Genomic DNA, 20,068 nt, shown 5'->3' with positions numbered 1-20,068 from the left:
CTCACTGGTCTCAACCATTCTATATTCGCGCCACGTAATGTCAATCCCTGGCAATTTCCTCAGAATAATTCAGATAACAGCATCCCCGACATGCGAGTACTTCCCGTGTGACGAATTCACCATGATCTTTGAAGTTTTTCCGAGTCTTTTAGCTTCGTCTACGGCAGGGCCGATCTCTCTCTCACTTCGTCAGTCCCGTCATCACTACCCGAGAGGTGAGCGGCGGTGCGACCACGGCGTCCAAAGAAGAACACAGATGTGCAACCATTTACTAACACCACAGCCAGGCCTTGGTTGGCAGCTACAGATGCCTTTTGGCCCGTGTCGACTTGAACATGATTTGTACCACCGGCTCGGTGCACCAAGCTCCCCTGGGCCCTCTGATCCCTGATTCTGCGGCACAGACGACCCCCTTGTTCTTTGGGTCTGGAGTGGCAGCATTGCATATTTTGAGCTGTAACTCGGCCGGCAGAGGGTATTTCTTTTTGCCCGAAGTAGCTCGCTTCTTGGGCTGGTTGACAAAAAACTTCGCCAGCTTAAGCAGCGGTAGCGATATCACCAATTCACCATTGATCCGGTTAGTTTGGAAAATTTGGAGTTAATACCTAACTTTTTCTTAGTCGGCAAAGGTGTGCAATCTGAGAGTACACATTTTTCAGGCTTTAAAAGGGAGAACCAATTAATTTCATTCTTGAATGGTACTCTCAAGAGGATGAAAAAAAGATATACGGCTGCTGCAAACGGCCTTTCGAATCCATGACCGAAGAATTCACGAAGCATTTTCTTCACAACAGCGACCTCGCTCGGGTTTATTGCCAGAGGGCAGTGATTATAATATACAGATAGGTAAAAGGGAGAATATATGCAGTTGTGACAGGGCAAAAGGGGCTTTCCTGTTTGGATGAAGATGTGAACGCTGCTGATTATACAACTCAAACTAGCTACTTTCTCTCTCTTATTCTACTACTTTCCCGATCTCCCAAAAGTCATTTTGTTTGACCGAGGGCATGGTAGACTTTGTTTGCATGACTGACCAGTGCATGCTAATGCTAACACTGGAGAGCAGGATAATAAACTACCTGCCTATAACAAAGGATAGACTTCCATAACAACCAGCTGAGGAAGCCGGACGGCGTATTCAAACCATAACTTACTATAATAAAGCAAGATGGCTTTGCACTGCGTTTCCAGCTTGTGCTATAGCTATTTATAGGCTTTTACAAAGTCAGAATGACGGCTTGTCAAAACCTGTCAATGCTAAGTGTTCTAGCAGCTACTTTATTCACCTCCCAATTGTAAACAAAAACGTCAACCAAAGTTTCTTTACTACGAACTGCGAAGCATTAAAGCATTGCACTTTCGGCCAGTCATGCCGCTGTTTATATCATAAGCTTGACACTTTCGCAAAGCCAAAGCCCCTTGGTTTACCGATACACAGCTGTCTGCTCCCTTCATTCAGGCAAGCCACCGGCTGACCTGCCTCGGCATTAGAGTGGTCAATGTTTTCTTGTTTGTTTTTCTTTTTTTTTTTTTTGCAAAAAGATATATACCAAAATCGAGAAAACCCATACGGTCCACGATGTTGTGACTAATATTATACGGATAGTTCTTAAAGTAATATAAAAAAAGATAATAGTATAACGCATAAGATTTTACAATCAGCGGCATAAGTGTTAATGATATAGCTACATTAATATTAGGCGGTAATTGAGCTTCTGCTGGAACGATATGCATTTTGTTTTTAGTTTTGGCAAAGACAGAGCGAAAATAACTAATATATAATGCTGGCTTAAAGCATTTAGTAAGTTGGACTCACTTTCCGAATCATCATTAACAGCATCCAAATTACCAACTTCAACGACAAAAAGTTAATTGCAGCTTGTACCATTTACCTTTCACCTTCTTCGTCTTTGAAAAAAAAGAGATGCAGCTTATACATTCCCTGGTCTTTCTCGCTGCCAGCGCCGTAACCGCTCGCGAAGCTCAGAGCAGGCCTTCCCAACCGGCCCGCACCAAAGTTTGCACCATCCATTATATATTTGTAGAGCAACAAATATCATGGAACGACTTCGAAGACCTAGCCCCGCAGACTTGCACGAGTCTAGGCGGCAGACTTGACGAGATCAACACCATTTTGCGACGTATTACATGCACCGACGTCTCGGCCAACAGGCAGAGTAGGGGCAATATTGCCATTGGAGAAGCACAAGCGCCATATAGTTGCAATCAGGCTCAAGGGTAGATTCATGCGGACAAATCTGGTTGTATTAGAATTAACCAGTACACATTTGTAATACAGTTTCCGCCTTTTTTTTTTTTTTTTTACAAAACCAGTCCACTATTGTTGTTGATAATATTCAAGCTATAGAAAAACTGAACCCAGTATTAGCCTTTGACTGACAGCTTATTATGGCCTTATATCTGCGAGAGGACTTTAATAGATTTGACGCTATTAAGAGCAATTTAAATTAAGCAGATACGTTTAACTCAAAATCAATAAACCCCTATATTTGATATGCGCGGAAATACAGCCATATTCCGACGTGGTGCGGTGCGGAACATGAATTCTATTTTAAAAGTACAGTTTTGGTTGCAGCAAATTAATATGCTCTTTATCTCACGGCGTCTCCGCGACTTCATGGTTGCCGAAAACCATAGCACCCGTTGGTTCCTTGTTTGGAATACTGTTTTCCGTAAGTTGTTTTGTATGCGACGAACGGTTAGTGGATGCATGACTTTAATTTTGATCCGTACTTACAGATCTAAAGCGCTTTGCAAGTGCAGTTTTGAAATCATTGTATTCGACATACGTGACCCATAACTCGCCAAATCTGTGATCGATGCCTCAGATATCGAGGCTAAAACCTCGGAAATTATGGACGTTTGGCTTTTTCTCAGAGAAACCTTTTGACAGGGAAATTTGCAAACTGTATGGGTCGGTCTTCCTCGTGTAACTTTGGACCGGGTTTCCGCACCATGAAGCAATATTCTCTATTTCGTTGTATAACTGAGCTTGGTCGGTAAATCATTGGCCAATATAATTTGCAAGTGCTTGGCGAAGTTGGCTAAGTGACAATGGTCGTTTAGATTGAGCCACCTACGTGAAAGTGTTATGACCTCTGCCTCCTGTTTCCAGCTCTCGATGCGACAGAGCATTTGTTGGGACGTTTCTGTATCTGTCGTATATCATCGTCATAATGCTGCGAACATACATCTTGTAGTCGGAAAAGCACACAGAGAAACCTAACAAATTACCAAAAGAGTCAGATATAGTAACTTACAACCCCTGAGCCCCTTCCGTAAGAACCGTCTGGATTTGCGGCAATCTCAGGGTTTGATGATACATAAGTATTGGTTGGTCGTCCTTTGGTCATGGTGGTACAAAAGCCCCAAACTGACGACAGCAGTGAGTGAAGTCGGGAAGCGGTACCTTTACCTCTTCTCTGTCTAGTGATGGAATCCAGCACGGCTGTAAAAACGAGGATAGTAGTATCTGCGTCAGGAATATCGCTCATGATCTTCAGCATTTGGCGTTTTTCATCAGTCAGAACTGTCCTAAAACCATGCACGGCGTCTTTTAGGGTTTGGTTTACTGCTGTGGGATGCCTTCGCACCGAAGACTTGGTTCCTGGTCCTGTGTCATTGCACTACCAAAATGTCGATGGCTGATGTGCTTGTGGGTCTGTAGTGATGAGATACTGGGGTTTACGCTGTACCTATCTATGCTTTAATTGAGAAGCCCCATCAGGTACGGCCGGACTGCGCACTTTCAATTCGCTGAAAAAAAGTAAAGAATAAAAAATAAAGGCAAAATCAAATGGGCGTGGCAAGACTCGAACTTGCGTTTCTTCGGCCACAACGAAGTGTACTAACCCCTATACGACACACCCAGTGCGACACGAGATGAGCTGACTGGCCTGGGAAAGGACCTAATTCAGATGCCGTATACGATTGGCAGTTGCATTGTCGCAATTACTAAAGACGAAGACTTGGTTCACCTTATTGAGCATCTTTCTTTTTGACAACGAACCATTGTAAGCAAATTCCCATTGACGTCTTTTGCTATTCAATTGCAACAAGACCGCAGTTAAATCAATTGGCTTTACCACCCCTGCCAAATAAACCCAAAAGAAAACCCCCCAAACCCCGCAAATCCGAAAAATGACCTCCTTAAGGATAGGGGTCACTCCTATTCTGCCTTGGGTCCCTCTGCTTGTTCTGGGTCCCCAAGGTGCTGCTCGAGTGGACCCTTGATGGGCCCCCCTCCGAAACGTTCCTCCGGATCACCGTCCCAGTCGACGACGGTGTTGTGATGTGGGAGGGTGGGCTCCTTGGGAGCGGAGCGAGAAGAGGGCTCAAATCCCCCGCAGGCGACCGCAGCGCCAGGGGCGACGGGGTCACGGAGTACGAATACACCGTGTCCCAGGCGGAGGGGGTCGTGGCGTTGGTGCTCGGGAGCGAGAGGTTGGAGGGCCACGCCAAAGACCCATTACCGCCAGCCTTCTTATTCTGGCCCGAGCCAGTGCTGGTCTGAACTGGTCGTGGACCAGGCTCGGTCGAGGGCGACCCGGAAGACTTGCTGCAACAACACCCCATTTCTTCGGTGTTTGTTGGTGAAGGTGCGGCTGGGATCAAAACGAATCCTCGGTTAGCAATGGTCGTATTTATCTGGACTTGGGTCATGGAGTGGATGAGATGTATCCAGGACAAAACATAACACTTACGTGTGGAGTGTTGCTTGTGTTTGAAGTATATATGTTTTTTTCTGGCTGGCGAGGCTCGAATGGAGGACGAGATGGTACTTGGCAGTAATGGTATCTGCTCGGTATTGCTCGTGTGTATGTGTATGTGTATGAGTGTGAGAACTTGGAAGAAGGACGGAAAGTGAGGGGCGCGGAGGCCTGGCTTTATACATTTTTTTGTCTGGGATCTGAAGGATATGATTGTCAATCAAGAAGATAGGTATGCAGATGTGCATATGTGCAGAAAGTGTATTCCAAGTAAGGTCTATTGCGATTCGCCACACTTGTAGTATGTGAAATATACTTGCCGGTGTATTAGAACAAGTAAGTGCTCCTGTGTTAAGGTTTTCTCAAATGTAAGCCATCCTTCGTTGCTCCATGAAATATAGCATATTTCGGGCAAGAACCTGCCACAGTTGGATGCAAGTACCACTAGCGCCCATAATTTACATACGCAAGGCCATATCAATATGGCACAATGGCTGGTAGGCGTAACTCCAGGTGGCAAGTCCATATCCAATACAAGCTCTCGATGTGTCGAAGCTTTAACTTTTAAGTTACCTATTTGGAGAACTCCTGCCAAAAGTCAAAACTCGGGAGGTTGGGACCTAGCTATGTGAACCTTGGCGGCTATTATGGGAAAAGCTACAGAATGGATTTGAGGTAAAAGATACCGTCCTGGCTAGCGCGGGAGAAAATCAACTTATTTACGGGGCATGTATATGCCTTGATAAAAAGATGATCTCGGGCGGAATCTTCTTTCCTTGCCCCTCACGGATCAATCTTGCAACCTCGTGACCCAAGATTGTGACGACAAATATCATGTCTGTCACCTTGCCACACTGTCACACAAAGCAGCTGCCTAGTCCACTCTTGTTAAAACCAAAGCCCAACCACCAGAAAAGCTCCAAAGATCAAATGAACATTTGCGGGCTTACATCAGTCTGCAAAAGACACAAAAGTGATTCCACATCGGTTTGGCTTGTTGAAGGCAAAGAGGTCTTTCATTGCCAAAGACAAATAAGACGCAAAGCAGCTTGGAACTGAGACCTATATCAGCAACAATCATTGGTATACCATCAGAGTCGTGGTCGTAGTCAATATTGAATCGACGCAGACATCATTCATCTCTCTAAACTGGCTGCCGGACGACGGGGACGAACATAACCGACATCCCGAAAGCAAATGATACCACGTTCGGGCACATGATAAATTCGGCCTGTGTAATAGTCCAAGCAGTTCTTTTCCTCGGTCAGTAGAGGCACCACCACGACACCAAGCCCCCATGTCATCCACCGGCCACGAGAAGTATAGCTTTGGAGCAGTGCACTCCATCGCCCGCCACCAAGTTACAAGCCCTCATGCCGCTGTCCTCGGGCGCCGTGCCGCCGCAATCAGGTGCGCGTGCCAGTTGTCCACAACCTGCGCGATGCTAACCATGTTGCTAAATGTGCCCCGCTGCACCCTTCGCTGCACGTCTTTGTTGGCAAGCCCTGCGCGCTGCATACCACACCGGGTTCGCCGAGGGGGCTCATGACAGCGCGAGGTTGCTGCGGTTGCCGCTGCTTCTCGCCTCCCGCCCCTCAAACACATGCCTCACGAGCATAAAGTCCTTGCCCATGGCTTGCAGCGGGCATATCCTCGTGTCATATGGCACTCGGACGCCGCAGGTCTACCGCGGTGAGGGACTCGAGTGGCGATGTAGTCGTAGTCTTTGCCAGAGTCGAGGGGAGGCGCAAGTGTGACCAGCATGATCGCGTGCAGGAGGACCGTGAGGGTGATTTCGTGGTGGCTGCAGGCAGAGATGAGCCCAGTCAGTCGCCGGACCGGGACGGGTGATATTGCAAAGTTTTGTTTCTTGTACGGCGTCGTCGCTATAGATACCAACTTCTTTCTTTCCTTCTTTCTCTCTTATGCTTGCACATCTAGCCCGTCCTTATCCATCTCGGCCAGGTTTTTGGTCGTGGGCAGGGCGTCCTTGTCAACGGGAAATTCGATGGTGAACTGGAACACAGGGCTGAGGCTGACAGTGGTACTTGCCGGCAGCGTCAGGAGATGGCCTGGGAGTAGTAATGAGCCTGATGGGCCGGCATTGCAGTTGTCTTGGAGGCTCTGGAGTAGTTCCTTGCGGAATTCCTTTGCCGCCTCACATCGTGCTGCTACTATGCCCAGCACCGCATAGGTACATTTGCACATATGTCAAGGAGGAAAAGAAAGGAAAGCGTTTTTTTCCCCCAAAATCCGCCTTTCAAGTATTGTCAGCATTTTGAGTCACCGGCCCTTATATTGGTCAATGTACGCAGTGTCCTGAGCCCATTATTGACCCACTGCAAAATGGAAATAAGAATCGTAATCGAGGGCTGGAGATAAGGAGGCAAAGACGGGCCTTGAGACTTAAGAAGTTGGATATACCAGTAGCTACAGGGTAAGTTCCAATGTATACAGCTCAGTGAGTGTGGAAAGGTATACGATGGGAATATAAACCTGTATGTTTCTCCACTTTGCACATTTTTACAAAGTAATTAGAAGGGTAAGGCAATGAAGACCTTTTCACCGTACGTTTTTGAACCTTTTAGAGACGAGGGCCCTAGTAAACTGCTCACTGGTTTCTGGAAGCCCTAAACTGATCCGTTAAACGATCCCTGAAAGATGTAAATAAACCCCTGCGACCATAGCCCCGTTCGCTTTCCCATAGTCAAACTATTGGGCTCAATCTTGACTTACAAAGATGGGGGCGGGGCGGGGGCGAGTTTGGCGATCCAGTCGTTGGTCAGGTTTACAGTTAATAAATTGAGGAATAATGATTGACTCTTGCTCTCCTCTCATTGACTTCCACTACTTGCGCTTTGCAGCCGACACGCACACCTGCTTACTGCTAAATAGGGGCACAGTTCTCCATCAGACGGGCATAGCCTTGTGTTATATTCCCAATTATGTTGATGCTAGCTGCTTACTTACATCCCTTACACTGGCATAGCCTCTAGGAATGACTTGATTCACACTGGATGCTCACTATCAAACTGCTCAGGCTTGTAATTTGAACAGAGCAAATTTCGCAACCGAAGCAATAAAGATGTATATAAAATCTCTACCTACTATTCTCCTTACCCTCCAGGTTCAATTTTAGTCCAGCATTCAGCATCCAGCATCTAGAAGTATCAGCTTCTCTAGTTAAAAGAAGAAAAAATGAACGAAAAATAAGACGACGTCCATTTTCTCTACTAACCAGCAAAAGTACAATCTACTTTGCAGAAATGATTTACTCCCTTGCCCTAGTTGTCCCCTCCCTTTTCATGTTCCTAATCGCGCCCCACCAAAGCTTGTATATTGAGGTGACAAGTGTGATCCCAAAACATTCCAAGATTGCGGGGGCGCGGCTTCGTGTGCAAGGTCTTCTGCCCATAGTGATGTGGGTATTTCTTTATTTTTAAAGGCATCCTTGCAACACCATTAACGAGGGGGGCGGGGTTATGATAGTTTGGTACTTCCCGGAAAGCCAGCCACGTAGCTGGCAAGCATTCTCCCTACAATTGCAAAAAAGAATTTTGCCCTCGAAGAGTTTCCCATTTAAGACTAATTACAACTCATGCCCATGCCCATTGCACCCCCTGCGCAGAGAATTCTCCGGATGATCATAGATCTCATCACCATACATGGGCAGTCCTTCAAACTTGCACTTTAAGATCCCCCCTGCAAAGATGCACAGCCTCCTTCTTCACCTGCTCCGGGGCGCCGGGGTAGTCCTTGAGCGGCAGAATTTGCTCCGCGTCCCAGTTGACCGGGTCGACGACGGGGCCACCGTCCTCCCCTAGGATTAGGTGTTTGGTCCGTTTGGCGGTGGTCGTTGGTTGGTCCGCCATGGAGATTGTATGTATACCTAGGTACCCGCCTACCTTACCTAGAGGCAAGTTTGAGCTGTGGAGAGTTGATTGTGATTTGTGCGTCTGTTTTCTTCTCACTCGAACACAAACATCAAATGCAGGTTCTGCTTTGAATTAGTTGTCAAATGATGGCCGAATCCTGTTTATTGTATACAACACCTTATTTGCTCTGCTTCCTCCTGTTTGCCTTGGCTTGCCCGCACAGGCAAAATCGGGAAATGAAGCTGACGCAGCAAAGAGGGGTCACTACGTAGCTGCAACTGTGTACCAACTATAGCTGCTCCTGCCTGGTCAATTCCTCACCGAAAAGATATTTTGGAGCGCCGGAGCACATAAGTGTTCCAATGACGCAGCAAATATTTGTCAACTAATGTTGGAAACCCTTACCTACGGTCGCAGTTCGGGGGAACGCGCGTAACTATCGTACTACTTTGATAGGCACCAGCTATGTATACATAGGTAAGGTATTGCCCAATCGAATCCGACAGTTTAACGTATGCAGACTAGCCAATCTGGCACGCAAATTTCGTTTTCTATGGGTTATGCTGACTAGGTAGGTACTCAGATTTAGCCGGTGCCCGGTATCACCCAGCCAGATGTTTATCCGTTTGTTGCCGTTTTGTGGATGTTACAAGGAAGATGTGTTATAAAATGAACCTCGAGTAATGTGTTACGAAACAAGTTTCGCCCTCAATGGTACTTGTATCGTTCTAGAAAAAGCATCTTAGATTAATTTGTAGGCAGGCTTTGCATCGTCTGTACACTTTCAGTTGGCAAACGTTTTTTTCTCTCATAAGGTTAAGGTCATCCAATGTGATACCCAGGCACCTTTTTTGATCATGCCCGCCCAAATCCGTATCAAGTTTTAACTACCCTCTGTACACCCCTTATTCACTCGACAGCCTGACGATCATGATGTGATTTTTAACATTGCAAATGTTTCCTGTTTCATTCGAGACCCTGAGTTCCGCTTATTGGCGGGTCTTCCCGTACAGATTGTAGGGATTCGGGAAATGGGGGGATCCTCAGGCTCTAGCCTACCTGGGCAGTTTTAGCCCCTGAATCGTCAGAATGGCAACGAACAGAGATTTCAGAATGGTATGGCATATTGGCCTTGTCCTCGGAAGTTTTGCTTTTGGTGTTCTTTATCAATCTTGTTCGCTTTAAGGGGTACGGGTTGAGTTTCCTGATTTTTATTAATTGACCGCGTTCTATATTCGGCCTCTGCACACAACAGCGTGCAAGAAAAAAGAGAGAGAGAGAAAAAAAAGCGCGCAGAACAGGTAGCTGTCTTCATCATGGATGACACCGGTATTGTCATCGACCCTCAATTGCCCAAGACCGACATCATCGTCTTGAACAACATCATCGGCGACATCCGCGAAGCAAGGGCATCGAAGGCTTCGTCTGGCTCCGAGACATCGTCCGGTGCTGCGACCCCTGATGATAGCGATGAAGCTTCCTCTAGCGGCCGTTCTTCAACGAGCGCAGGCACTCGTCGTGGGCGACGTACACCGCCAGAGACGGAGCGATTGATTTCCGATAACGGCGGCCAAAGTATGTGCGGGTATTTGAGTTACGGATGCCAACCTTTTTTTTTACTTTCAATCTTTAAAGTCACTTCAAATCACATTCCAAAAACTTATTTTGACTTTTGTTTTTCCTTTTCTCTTTTTTGTCAATTAAGATCTCAATTTTTTTTTTTTTTTTTTTTTTTGACGTGTTCAGAGTTCTGCCCTTTTTGTTGCTTCACAACGTCGAAAAAAAAGTGGACGCAGCTAAAAGACAAAAAACCAGATGAACCAACAACAGCCACAAGCGGTGATTGGGATGCCCGCCACAGAGCGGCGCTCGAGTCGCTCGAGGCGATGAGCGACCCGAAGCATGCAGACTTTGAGCCTACCGTCTTTGTCTCAACTGATCTCCGGGACCTGCAGCTGCCCACGGCCGTCAACCACTGGCTACTGCAGCCCTACATCCGCTGGGCGCAGGGCATCGTGCGCACCAAGACCGACGTGGTCATGTGGACGCACCTGCTCATCTACTTCACCACCACCATCCCGAGCGCCGCGTACCTGCTCCTTGTGCACTTCTCCTGGACCCACGGTGTGCTGCACTTCCTCATGCAACTCTTCTACATGCCCACGTACACGCTCATGATGCACCAGCACATCCACCAGCGCGGCGTGCTGGCCAAAAGCTGGGCCTGGCTGGACCGCTCCTTTCCCTTCGTCCTCGATCCGCTCATGGGTCACACATGGAACTCGTACTACTACCACCATGTTAAGCACCACCACGTCGAGGGCAACGGGCCGGGAGACCTGTCGTCGACCATCTACTTTCAGCGCGACAACGTCTGGCACTTTGCCCAGTATGTGGGTCGCTTCTACTTTTTGATCTGGTTGGACCTGCCGCTGTATTTTATGCGCAAGAAGAAGTACGAGCTGGCCGCCCGCGCCGCATGGTCCGAGTGCTTCAGCTACTTTGCCATGTATTGTCTGTGGAAGTTCCTCGATTCCAGAGCGGCCTTTATGGTTGTCATACTCCCTTTCCTGCTGCTGAGACTGGCGTTTATGGCTGGAAACTGGGGACAGCATGCGTTCGTGGACTGGGAGGATGCGGACTCTGACTACAGGTCCAGCATCACTCTGATTGACGTGCCGGTAAGTCTATTTTTATTCTTAATTTACCCCAGTCATTACTGTTTGTCTTGTAGTGAAGTGTGTAACAGTGGACTCATACTTACATTCGCATTTCAGAGCAACCGCTACTGCTTCAATGACGGGTACCACACTTCCCACCATCTCAACCCCCTGAGGCATTGGCGCCAGCACCCCGTGTCTTTCATCAAGGAGAAGGAGACATACGCGCGTGAGAAGGCACTCGTGTTCCACGGCCTTGACTTCAACATGATCACCATCAAGTGCCTGCAGAAGGACTACATGTACCTGGCCCAACGCCTGGTACCTCTTGGTGATCAGGTGCACATGACGATGGATGAGCGCGCTGATATGCTCCGCCAGCACACGCGACAGTTCACCAAGGAGGACATTGCGCGCAAGTTTAGGACGACTTCGTGAGATTGCGTATCGCTTGAACAAGAGGTAAATAAGGTTTGGGATCTTGTTGGTCAATTTTATATAGATCGGCTCTTTTGGCTGGTGTGCGGTGCATAAAGTCGACTCGATTTGATGACTGGGATAAGAGTTAGTATCGATTCGATACGAACAAGAGAGATAAGCTACAGCAACAGATTATGTAGAAAGATTATAAACCAAGATTTAACAAGAGTTGTCTAGGGTCTTGGCAGTCGAATATTATTAAAACTCTAGATCGTCCACTTTGATTCCAAGATTGGACGAAGAAAGTGACGCGGCATCTGCCAAAATGTGTGATACCAATTAAGAAACAGACTACTCCCACAAGCGAGATGCCAGGAAACTCTAGACAGTGCAACCAAGCCGCCACGAATGCGTTTTTTGTGGTACGGTACTATCTATCATACTATACCATACTGCATATATGATAGACGGTAGATCTGATGCAATGCACATCTTCGAATACATAAATGGCACTGCAGGTAGTGATGATCAACGTTGCATTGCATGTAGACATGTTTCAGATGAAAAAGGAGGGGAGGGGGAATCCTGGCTTGCCTGGGTAATTAAGTTGTGCGTCGCAAACCATCAATTATCACAGAGTTTGAACCTATGGTTCAGACCCAGGTCATGGTGCGCACGGTACTTTGGTCCCACGTGTTAAGGACTGCCCAGCCTTGAATAAATTGAATAAAGTGGATTGTTTCCGATGTATTATTATATTGCTACCTGGAGTAGAATAGTTCGGCGCATGCTTTTGTTCATTGTTCGGTTCAGTTGGTTGTCGATTCCAACGAATCTCTAGGCGGGTGGGCCAATTTGCTTTTGTATCAGAGATGAGACGAGGGGTAGTTGTCGAAATATCGAAAGATTGTACGGTATAACCTAGCACATTTAGTCTACCATCACCATCATCGGATGAATTTGTTGCGCGCTATGCTATGCTATGCTCTTGCGTTGCCAGGTCATTGGGGTGCGACCCGAGCTGCATGACTAAATAGGTAGGTAGGTACCTTAATCGCATGAGCTGAGCTATAGCTAGAGGAACCAGCTCAGGCACCTCAAACTTTATCTTAGTAGTGTGGCCTCGGTTCCGCATAAGCTTCCCATGAGGTCATGGGATTTGTGAAAGCACAGGAAGCTTTTCATTAGTCTCGTTCTGCCAGAATAGGTTTAAAATCGCAACATTGTTCAAACTCGCCAAGATTGAGAAACTTGCAGCCCCTTGGCGATTTGGGGATAAATGAGATTTTGTTCCTCAATTTTCGCTTATGCTTCGTACCGGGCATTTTTCTTTAATTCCGTAGTTGCAGCAAGCCCCTATTCGGGACGGATGGCATCCTGGGTCCCCTGTTCTTTTCCCCGCTCCTGCCGTCCTGGCGTCAATGTGATTTTATTGAACTCAGACCTTTTTGATGCTATTGTGGGGTTCAACGACCAGCAGAGGAAGAAAAAAAAAAAAAAAAAAAAACGTCGTAGAGAGATACCAGACCTCCATCCGAAAACTATTGAGAAATTGCCATTAACACCCCGGCTAGATTTACAAAACTGCGGAGTATAGCAGGGTTTTGTGCGTTGGGTTCAGGATGGGATGCATGCATGGCTTCTGCAGCAGCCCGCAGTGTGCAGACCCATCCATCCATTTCGTGCCTAGGTGCAGAGTAGTAGTAGTAGTTCAGGTACGCACGCGCTGCAGTGCAACCTAATCACAACCAAAAACTTATTTTGTTTTGTTTGGTCCACTCCCTCTCCAGTCTGGTCTGGCCGCCATTGTGGTTGCCGACCTCGCTAATTTTTTTTTTTTCTTGTCGGTAATGATAACCACTGCCGTCATTCACTATTGCTTTTTTTCGATCTGCCTACGTATTCCATATGGCATATGACATGATATACCTTACAGTTGGTCACTCTCTGTGGTTGGATTGGCGCGTCTAGCGAAAACTTCGCGCGGCTGTTCCCGCCACCGCCGCCAACCTCAAGGTTTTCACCTGACCTACCTGAGCTGGCAGCTTCTGACATTGACATTGACGTTGACATTGACATTGAAATTGGTTGGACAAGGCAGCCTGCTACAATCTGTGCGTTGTGACAATCCGTTTCATGTGTCCTGTTTTCGACTAAAACTGATGGCATTGACCTGACATTAGACCGCTTCTAGGTATAGCTTGCCTCGCTCGACAACAGCGGTTCACTTTCGCCATCTCCCTAGCTATCCAATCAGCCAAGATGGAGGACCGTCGTCAGTCCATCAGGCAGAGCGGTATTCCACGATCATCTCGCCTCCCAACTCTTCGACCATCACAGAGTGTCTCGGCCCTTCGACCTCCACCCTCGACCGAGCAGTCAAACCGCAGCAATGGAACTATACACAACCCCAAGCTTCGTTCGGCCCCGTCCCACGACCGCCTGGGAAGCTTGGGAAACACAACATCTGTCTCGGCTGGAAATCGCAAGCCCGAGACGCCTTCTCGAGCTTTTCGACTTCAAAGCAAACCGCTACCACCGCCCCCGAGAAGCTTTGTCGGCCCTCGGTCCTCGAGCATAACTCGAGTTCCTGCCTCGAGCACCTCGCCTGTTGCTTCTGAAGCGTCACAATCTTCTGTACCCACTGCAACTCCTTCTCCGCCAGCGGAGCAGCCTCTCTTTAAAAGGAGAACGACTCTGACCAGGCGGCCTTCTGATGTTACCAAGGGGAACTTTACAACCCCAAGCAAGGACCGGTCTTCCTTGGAGCCTTGGGCATCTTCAGTTCCGATGGACCTGCCACCAATGCCAAGCAATTTCGCTATTGAAGAGGAAACATCGACGACCCAAACGATCAAAGCAAAAACACCCCGCTCAAGACCATCGCTATCAGAGAGAACAATCGAGACGCTCTCTCAAATACCCTCCTCGCCCGCAAACAGGGGGAGAAGACCTTCGGCTTTCTTCGAACCTCCTTCTGCAACTCGCTCAGGTTCCAGACCTGCATCCCGCAGCTCGCTCAGCTCGCGACCAGGCTCAAGCTACCGGAACGAAGGGTTCAACCGGCCAGCCTCAAGGTCGAAATCACAAACAAGGCCTACTTCCAGCCATAGGATAGAAGATTCTGGTCCGGCTTCATTCCGAGCTTCAATTAGTCACATGAATAACTACAAAACACAGCTTGCTCCCATTAACGGCACACCGCCAACGCAAGAAAAACCCCGGATGGGAGTCAAGACTACGCGTGCCCCTGCGACTAGGGTTCTAGGCCGTGGAGATGCAACACGACCTCCCACCCAGGGCAAGATGCCCCCACCCGCCTCCAAAACGCTACCCAGAGCGTCTATCAGTAAACTTCCGGAATCTCTCAGAACCCCTAGTCCAGAGAAGCAGCAGCAGGTCCAGTCGAACGAAAACAAGCCTATTACAAAGACAATGCCACTGAGGCCCCCCAAGCAACGCCCGTCGCTGAACGGGCTGTTTAGAAAACCTCCAGCTCTCGCCCCGGACAACCAGAACGTGGGAGCGACTCCCTCCAAAGTCACTCGCAAGACTTCACTTGTTTCTCACAGGTCATCTACTACCTCGGGCGATGACACTGTGCAGTCTGGACCCTCGCCAACATCCACTGCGACCACGGTTGATACGAACGAGCCAGCACCCGCGGCGACTTTTAGAAAGTCTTCTGCAGCCCTAAGGGATCAAATCGCAAAGGCAAAGGCAGCCAAGAAGGCCACCACCCAGCTTGAAGTCGACCCAAAGAAAATGCCCAGCGTAGGAAGACATCCTCTCAGATCACCGCTCATACCAACCGACACCTCCTTTGACTTTGGTCTGTCAGATAATCCGTTTAATCAGCCTCAAGCAGACAGCGCGTCCCAGAACAAGGTATTGGAAGGTCTGCTGGCCACCGCACGGACTAGTGGCAGGCTCAACATTGCAGCCCTTGGTCTTCGCGAGATCCCTGCCCAAGTTCTCAAAATGTACGACTCGGAAGCCATGGGTATAAACGATGGATCATGGGCAGAGACCGTGGATCTCACTAGGTTCGTTGCGGCCGATAACGAGCTGGAGATGATTGAGGATGCCGTGTTCCCTGATAAGGATCCACAGTCTTTGGCCGACGACGAGGACGGGCAAGGCATGATTTTTGGAGGCCTCGAAACTCTCGATTTGCATGGAAACATGCTCATCTCTCTGCCAATGGGCCTGAGACGTTTGCAGTACCTGACATCTTTGAACCTGTCTTCGAACCGAATCACGAACGGCTCCTTCGAGGTCATTTCTCAGATTCCGTCACTTCGTGACCTCAAACTTGGAGGCAATCTCTTTTATGGACCGTTGGACAACTCCTTCACGAGCCTTGTCAACCTTGAAACCGTCGACTTGCATGACAACAACATCACAGCTCTTCCGGCCGGAATGGTAAACATGCGCAAGCTTCGCATTTTGAACCTTGGCGAGAACAGCTTTGAGTCTTTGCCTCTCACGACTCTTGCACAGCTCCCACTTACCGAGCTGGTCGTTCGCAAGAATAAGCTGAGCGGCGTGCTCATAGATGACGCAGATGCGATTTTCCAGACCTTGCAGGTTTTGGACGTTTCCTCGAACCAGCTTACTCACATTTTGCCTCCCGGAAGTAGCTCAATACTCGCCATGCCATCCCTTCATCAGATGTGTGTATCGATGAACAGGCTCCAGGAGTTACCCAGCCTCGGCATGTGCGCCAACTTACTCACCTTGAATGCGGACGAAAATAGCATTACCGATGTTCCAAACGGATTGACGGGCCTTGTCAAACTACGACATGTGGACTTTTCGAGCAACGACTTGCGCATCATCCCGCCGGAGATATCTCGCATGGACAATTTGAACATGTTCAGGCTCAGTGGCAACCCGCTTCGGGACAAGAAGTTCTGCTCTATTACTACGGAGGAGCTGAAGGACATTTTAGCTACTCGCTTGGATCCCGACCCGATACTGGATGAACCTGAAGCCACCTTTAGTAATCTCTTGCCATCGGCAGTGGTATCAAGCCCAAAAACCCCAGCAGTCCCAGTGACACGTTCAAGGATGAACTCCATTCCAAAACATATCGAAGAAGCGGATGAGGTCCGATCTGAAATGAGCGACAAGTTTGCGACGCCGCCTACATCGGCTCCTCAATCGCCAGCCGCGCGTTCACGGTCACATACATTGTCCAGCGAGCAATGGACGGTAAGACCGGGCGGCCTGCTAGATAGGTCGAACACACAATCCTCGGCTCTTCATCCTGTGTCATGCTCTCGTGTCGCCAACGAACATAACGTGCGCGAAGTTCAGCTTCATCACAATCTTTTCTCGATCATACCCGAATCCCTTACTTTCTTTTCTCACACCCTTGTGTCTTTGTCTCTTTCACATAACCAGCTTATGGGGGAGTCATACATGGGAGACATGGCCGCCAGCGGTGGTGGACTGAAGCTGGAGCTTCTTGCGCTCAGGGAGCTGAATCTGTCTTCGAATCACATTACCAGTCTGGCTCCTTTGATGTCGAACTTGATCAGCCCGGGACTCCAAAAGCTAGACGTGAGCACTAACCGTATTGCAGCCCTTCCAACTGGGACTGGATTAAGGGATGTATTTCCAGAGCTGTCAGTATTGCTCATTGCCAACAACCACTTGGCGGATTTGGAGCCCGAGGCCATAAAGGGCATGCGGATAGTTGACGCTTCCAATAACGACATTGCCCATCTCAACCCCCGGATTGGGCTTCTTGGTGGGATCGAGAATGGAACTTTGGAGCGTCTGGATGTCATGGGCAATCGGTTCCGCGTTCCCAGATTTAATGTTCTTGAGAGAGGCACCGATGCTACACTGAGGTTCCTCCGGGGTCGCGTGCCTATCGCTGAAATGGCAGCATGGAGGGAGGCAAGGGGTGTGGCTGTGAGCAGTGAGGACTGCGATGCGTTCGATGACAGCATAATCGAGTAAAACCAACTCGCACTGGCCGTTGTCTGATGATGATCAGCTACTTGTTTCCCTTTGCCTCCCAATGGTGCACGGCCAGGTCACTATGGTATGACCGGATGGAATCTGGGCACACAGTCTCGTGGCATTCTTTTGACATGCAAACGTCGATGTACCAACATCAGGTCTAGAGATGACCACAACCATTCACTTCTGTTTTTCTTTTCTTCTGTTTCCGTGAACTTTGAACCCTTTTTCGAAAAGCCATTATACACCAATACTGTCTTTTTTTATGTGTTTTAACTTTACTTTATCAGAGGCAGCCGCTGGAGTGGGCTGTGTTTGGGGTGCGAGGTGATGTGTACGACGTCTCATGATAGGTCGGGCAGGATTTTACCTGACTCTTAGATACCAAACAAGCACTTCTTTGTTTATTCATTTTGTGGCTTGAGCTTTAGTGATACGCATCGACAAGGTCATCCTGAAAGATCACGAAGAAGCATTCCATTATCCACCATTGCAGCCTTGCCCATTGATATTCGAACTATTCACCAGCCGGTGCAATAACTGCATCTACTCTTGTCTTGACTGGGTGTTTTGCAGGTCAGATTGTGAGGCTAAAAGATGCTGCCCCTGAAGAGTACAAAAAGTACCGGTCGAATTGCACAAGCTTTTGGCTGGACGTATGCACCCACGATGATCGGGAAATTGGTTGGCTTTGGAAATCTGCAGCCGCCGTCGGTTGAGACGTGCTTCTGCCGAAGGTGCAACATTTGGCACGAGAGACGGGCCGCTTCAGTCACTATATGTGCTTTTCAGAGCTTGTTTGTGTACAGTCACGATTAACCGCTTGCCTCACCCTGAATGGACGATCACAGCCCCAGTGACTTCTTTTTTTTTTTTTTGGTGGCCTTTGCTGCCTTTTTCTTGCTTTTAAGCCTCTGAGGCCCAGGCCCAGACTTTTCTTTCTCCCTCTTGCACTTAAAGTACCAATAAACCAAGCTTCAGAGAAAAGGCCATTTCTTTTCCCTCGAAGCACTTTTGTCCGTGAAGCCTAGGATGAATCTTCTAGCAAGACTCGGCATCGCCGCGGCTATTCTCTCAAACTTAGTGGTTGCCTACACGATCTTGCCGACGACTGACGCCTCGGGGGCAAACACATATGACCTAGACGAGCGCAACTTTGAATTACAGGGCCCTTACAACAAGCCAGATGTTCACGATCCCGGCTTCGACGTCGCAGCCGAGCTGCTAAAGGTTCTTCCGGTACACCAGCCTACGAATATCAGCGCGTGGGAAGTGGGTGTGCTGCCATCCAACTGCTTAAAGTACTTTGGGTCAAACGGACGTCAGGTCCAAAAACATGATTTCACGGTTTATAATGTGAGTTTCTACGCGTAGCGTTCCCCCCCTGAAAGGAAACATGCTTTTTGCTAACCCGGCTGGAACAAAAGGTCACATATGATGATTGCCATGTCCCCTGGGTATTCTGTCAACATGCCGAGTCGGACACCAGCATAGAGAAGATGACGACCGCCTTTGGAAGGTTACCTATTGGGATGCGAGAACATGTGAGGTAAGAGCCCAAGAAATTCCCCTCTAGCACAGCCACATCAAAAAGTCCGAGGAACCCAAACTATGGAAACTAACGCCAAGGGACAACTAAAAAATAACCACATGGCAGAACGGTTGCCGCCCTTCCACACCCACCTCCAGGCGAGCGCGCAGCCGCCTTCAGTACAGACGGTGACATTGCCGTGCGGCCGCGCTACTGGGACATGCACACGCTGTCGCACGAGGCGTCGCACATCATCGACTCGAAGCTGCCGACGGCGCAGGGCCACAACCCATACACCGGACGGCCGGGGGCGCTGGCGCGGCGCTATGGTTGGCGTCCGGCACCGAAGCCTTCTGCTGCTGCTGCTGCTGCTACTACTGCACAACCACACCTCCCCGGCGCGGTGCGGAAATACTCGGATTCGATGCGGTGGCGCGGCGCCGAGGAGGAGGACGAGCGCGTGGTGTCGCGATATGCGCTCACCAGCTGGGCGGAGCACTTTGCCGAGACGGCGGGCGTCGCCCTGCTGGAGGTGTTTGGGGGCGTGGGCACCGTCGACCGCCTCAGCCCTGCGGCGGGCAGAGGGTTGAAGAGACAGGTCGGGATATGGGTCAAGGACTGGGGTCGGGTGGTCAGGGGAGGACCCGAGACGTGTGAGGAGCACGTGAGGACGGCGCAGGCTGACTTGGTTGTTGTAGGGTAGGGTGAAGGAAAAGAGGTGTGATTTTGGTTTTCTTTCTGAACTTTTGTAAAAGAAGCAAAAGGGTCCTTGGTAAAGAAAGAATAAAAAAAATAAACAAAAAGAACGACACCTTTGGGTGTGTTGGACTAATCAACCTCTGTCCCCATGAATTAGTGTGTGTATGCGGAATAGGG

The 20,068-nt window shown here is 48.9% G+C and overlaps 8 protein-coding genes across 8 annotated transcripts; 4 read left to right on the top strand and 4 right to left on the bottom strand.

Moving 5' to 3' along the window:
* Nucleotides 1-4,170: 4,170 nt before the first annotated feature.
* On the bottom strand, nt 4,171-4,596 carry PgNI_08954 (uncharacterized protein; the record flags this gene model as incomplete). The annotated part of the gene is made up of 1 exon (XM_031128944.1): nt 4,171-4,596. One exon carries the CDS (start codon nt 4,594-4,596, stop codon nt 4,171-4,173), a length of 426 nt encoding a protein of 141 aa, XP_030979130.1.
* Nucleotides 4,597-6,027: 1,431 nt separating this feature from the next.
* Nucleotides 6,028-6,581, top strand: PgNI_08953 (uncharacterized protein; the record flags this gene model as incomplete). Its single annotated transcript, XM_031128943.1, has 2 exons — nt 6,028-6,140; nt 6,413-6,581. The coding sequence occupies 2 exons, from the start codon at nt 6,028-6,030 to the stop codon at nt 6,579-6,581; spliced, it is 282 nt and encodes a 93-aa protein (XP_030979118.1).
* Nucleotides 6,582-6,653: 72 nt separating this feature from the next.
* PgNI_08952 (uncharacterized protein) lies at nt 6,654-6,938 on the bottom strand (the record flags this gene model as incomplete). The annotated part of the gene is made up of 1 exon (XM_031128942.1): nt 6,654-6,938. One exon carries the CDS (start codon nt 6,936-6,938, stop codon nt 6,654-6,656), a length of 285 nt encoding a protein of 94 aa, XP_030979119.1.
* Nucleotides 6,939-8,407: 1,469 nt separating this feature from the next.
* PgNI_08951 (uncharacterized protein) lies at nt 8,408-8,602 on the bottom strand (the record flags this gene model as incomplete). Its single annotated transcript, XM_031128941.1, has 1 exon — nt 8,408-8,602. The coding sequence occupies one exon, from the start codon at nt 8,600-8,602 to the stop codon at nt 8,408-8,410; it is 195 nt and encodes a 64-aa protein (XP_030979115.1).
* A 1,319-nt stretch (nt 8,603-9,921) lies between these two features.
* On the top strand, nt 9,922-11,703 carry PgNI_08950 (uncharacterized protein; the record flags this gene model as incomplete). Its single annotated transcript, XM_031128940.1, has 3 exons — nt 9,922-10,180; nt 10,421-11,286; nt 11,383-11,703. The coding sequence occupies 3 exons, from the start codon at nt 9,922-9,924 to the stop codon at nt 11,701-11,703; spliced, it is 1,446 nt and encodes a 481-aa protein (XP_030978907.1).
* A 2,244-nt stretch (nt 11,704-13,947) lies between these two features.
* Nucleotides 13,948-17,658, top strand: PgNI_08949 (uncharacterized protein; the record flags this gene model as incomplete). The annotated part of the gene is made up of 1 exon (XM_031128939.1): nt 13,948-17,658. One exon carries the CDS (start codon nt 13,948-13,950, stop codon nt 17,656-17,658), a length of 3,711 nt encoding a protein of 1,236 aa, XP_030979446.1.
* Nucleotides 16,811-17,982, bottom strand: PgNI_08948 (uncharacterized protein). Its single transcript, XM_031128938.1, has 2 exons — nt 17,266-17,982; nt 16,811-17,178 (listed from the first exon to the last, which is right to left on the bottom strand). The coding sequence occupies exons 1-2, from the start codon at nt 17,646-17,648 to the stop codon at nt 17,058-17,060; spliced, it is 504 nt and encodes a 167-aa protein (XP_030979445.1). The 5' UTR covers nt 17,649-17,982; the 3' UTR covers nt 16,811-17,057.
* Nucleotides 17,983-18,693: 711 nt separating this feature from the next.
* PgNI_08947 (uncharacterized protein) lies at nt 18,694-19,895 on the top strand (the record flags this gene model as incomplete). The annotated part of the gene is made up of 3 exons (XM_031128937.1): nt 18,694-19,017; nt 19,140-19,210; nt 19,319-19,895. The coding sequence occupies 3 exons, from the start codon at nt 18,694-18,696 to the stop codon at nt 19,893-19,895; spliced, it is 972 nt and encodes a 323-aa protein (XP_030978599.1).
* Between the last annotated feature and the right edge of the window lie 173 nt (nt 19,896-20,068).

Source organism: Pyricularia grisea, assembly GCF_004355905.1.
Source record: "Pyricularia grisea strain NI907 chromosome V map unlocalized Pyricularia_grisea_NI907_Scaffold_6, whole genome shotgun sequence".
Classification (NCBI taxonomy): Eukaryota; Fungi; Ascomycota; class Sordariomycetes; order Magnaporthales; family Pyriculariaceae; genus Pyricularia; species Pyricularia grisea.
The sequence above is the reverse complement of the archived record's forward strand: the minus strand, read 5'-3'. Positions and strand labels throughout refer to the sequence as shown.

Coding starts and splice junctions, on each gene's coding strand:
- PgNI_08948 (XM_031128938.1), bottom strand. CDS start 17,648: ATGCTGTCATCGAACGCATCGCAGTCCTCACTGCTCACAGCCACACCC. Junction 17,179..17,265: donor GTTGGAAGGGCTGCAATACG/GTTAGTGCTCAC, acceptor ATTCGAAGACAG/ATTCAGCTCCCTGAGCGCAA.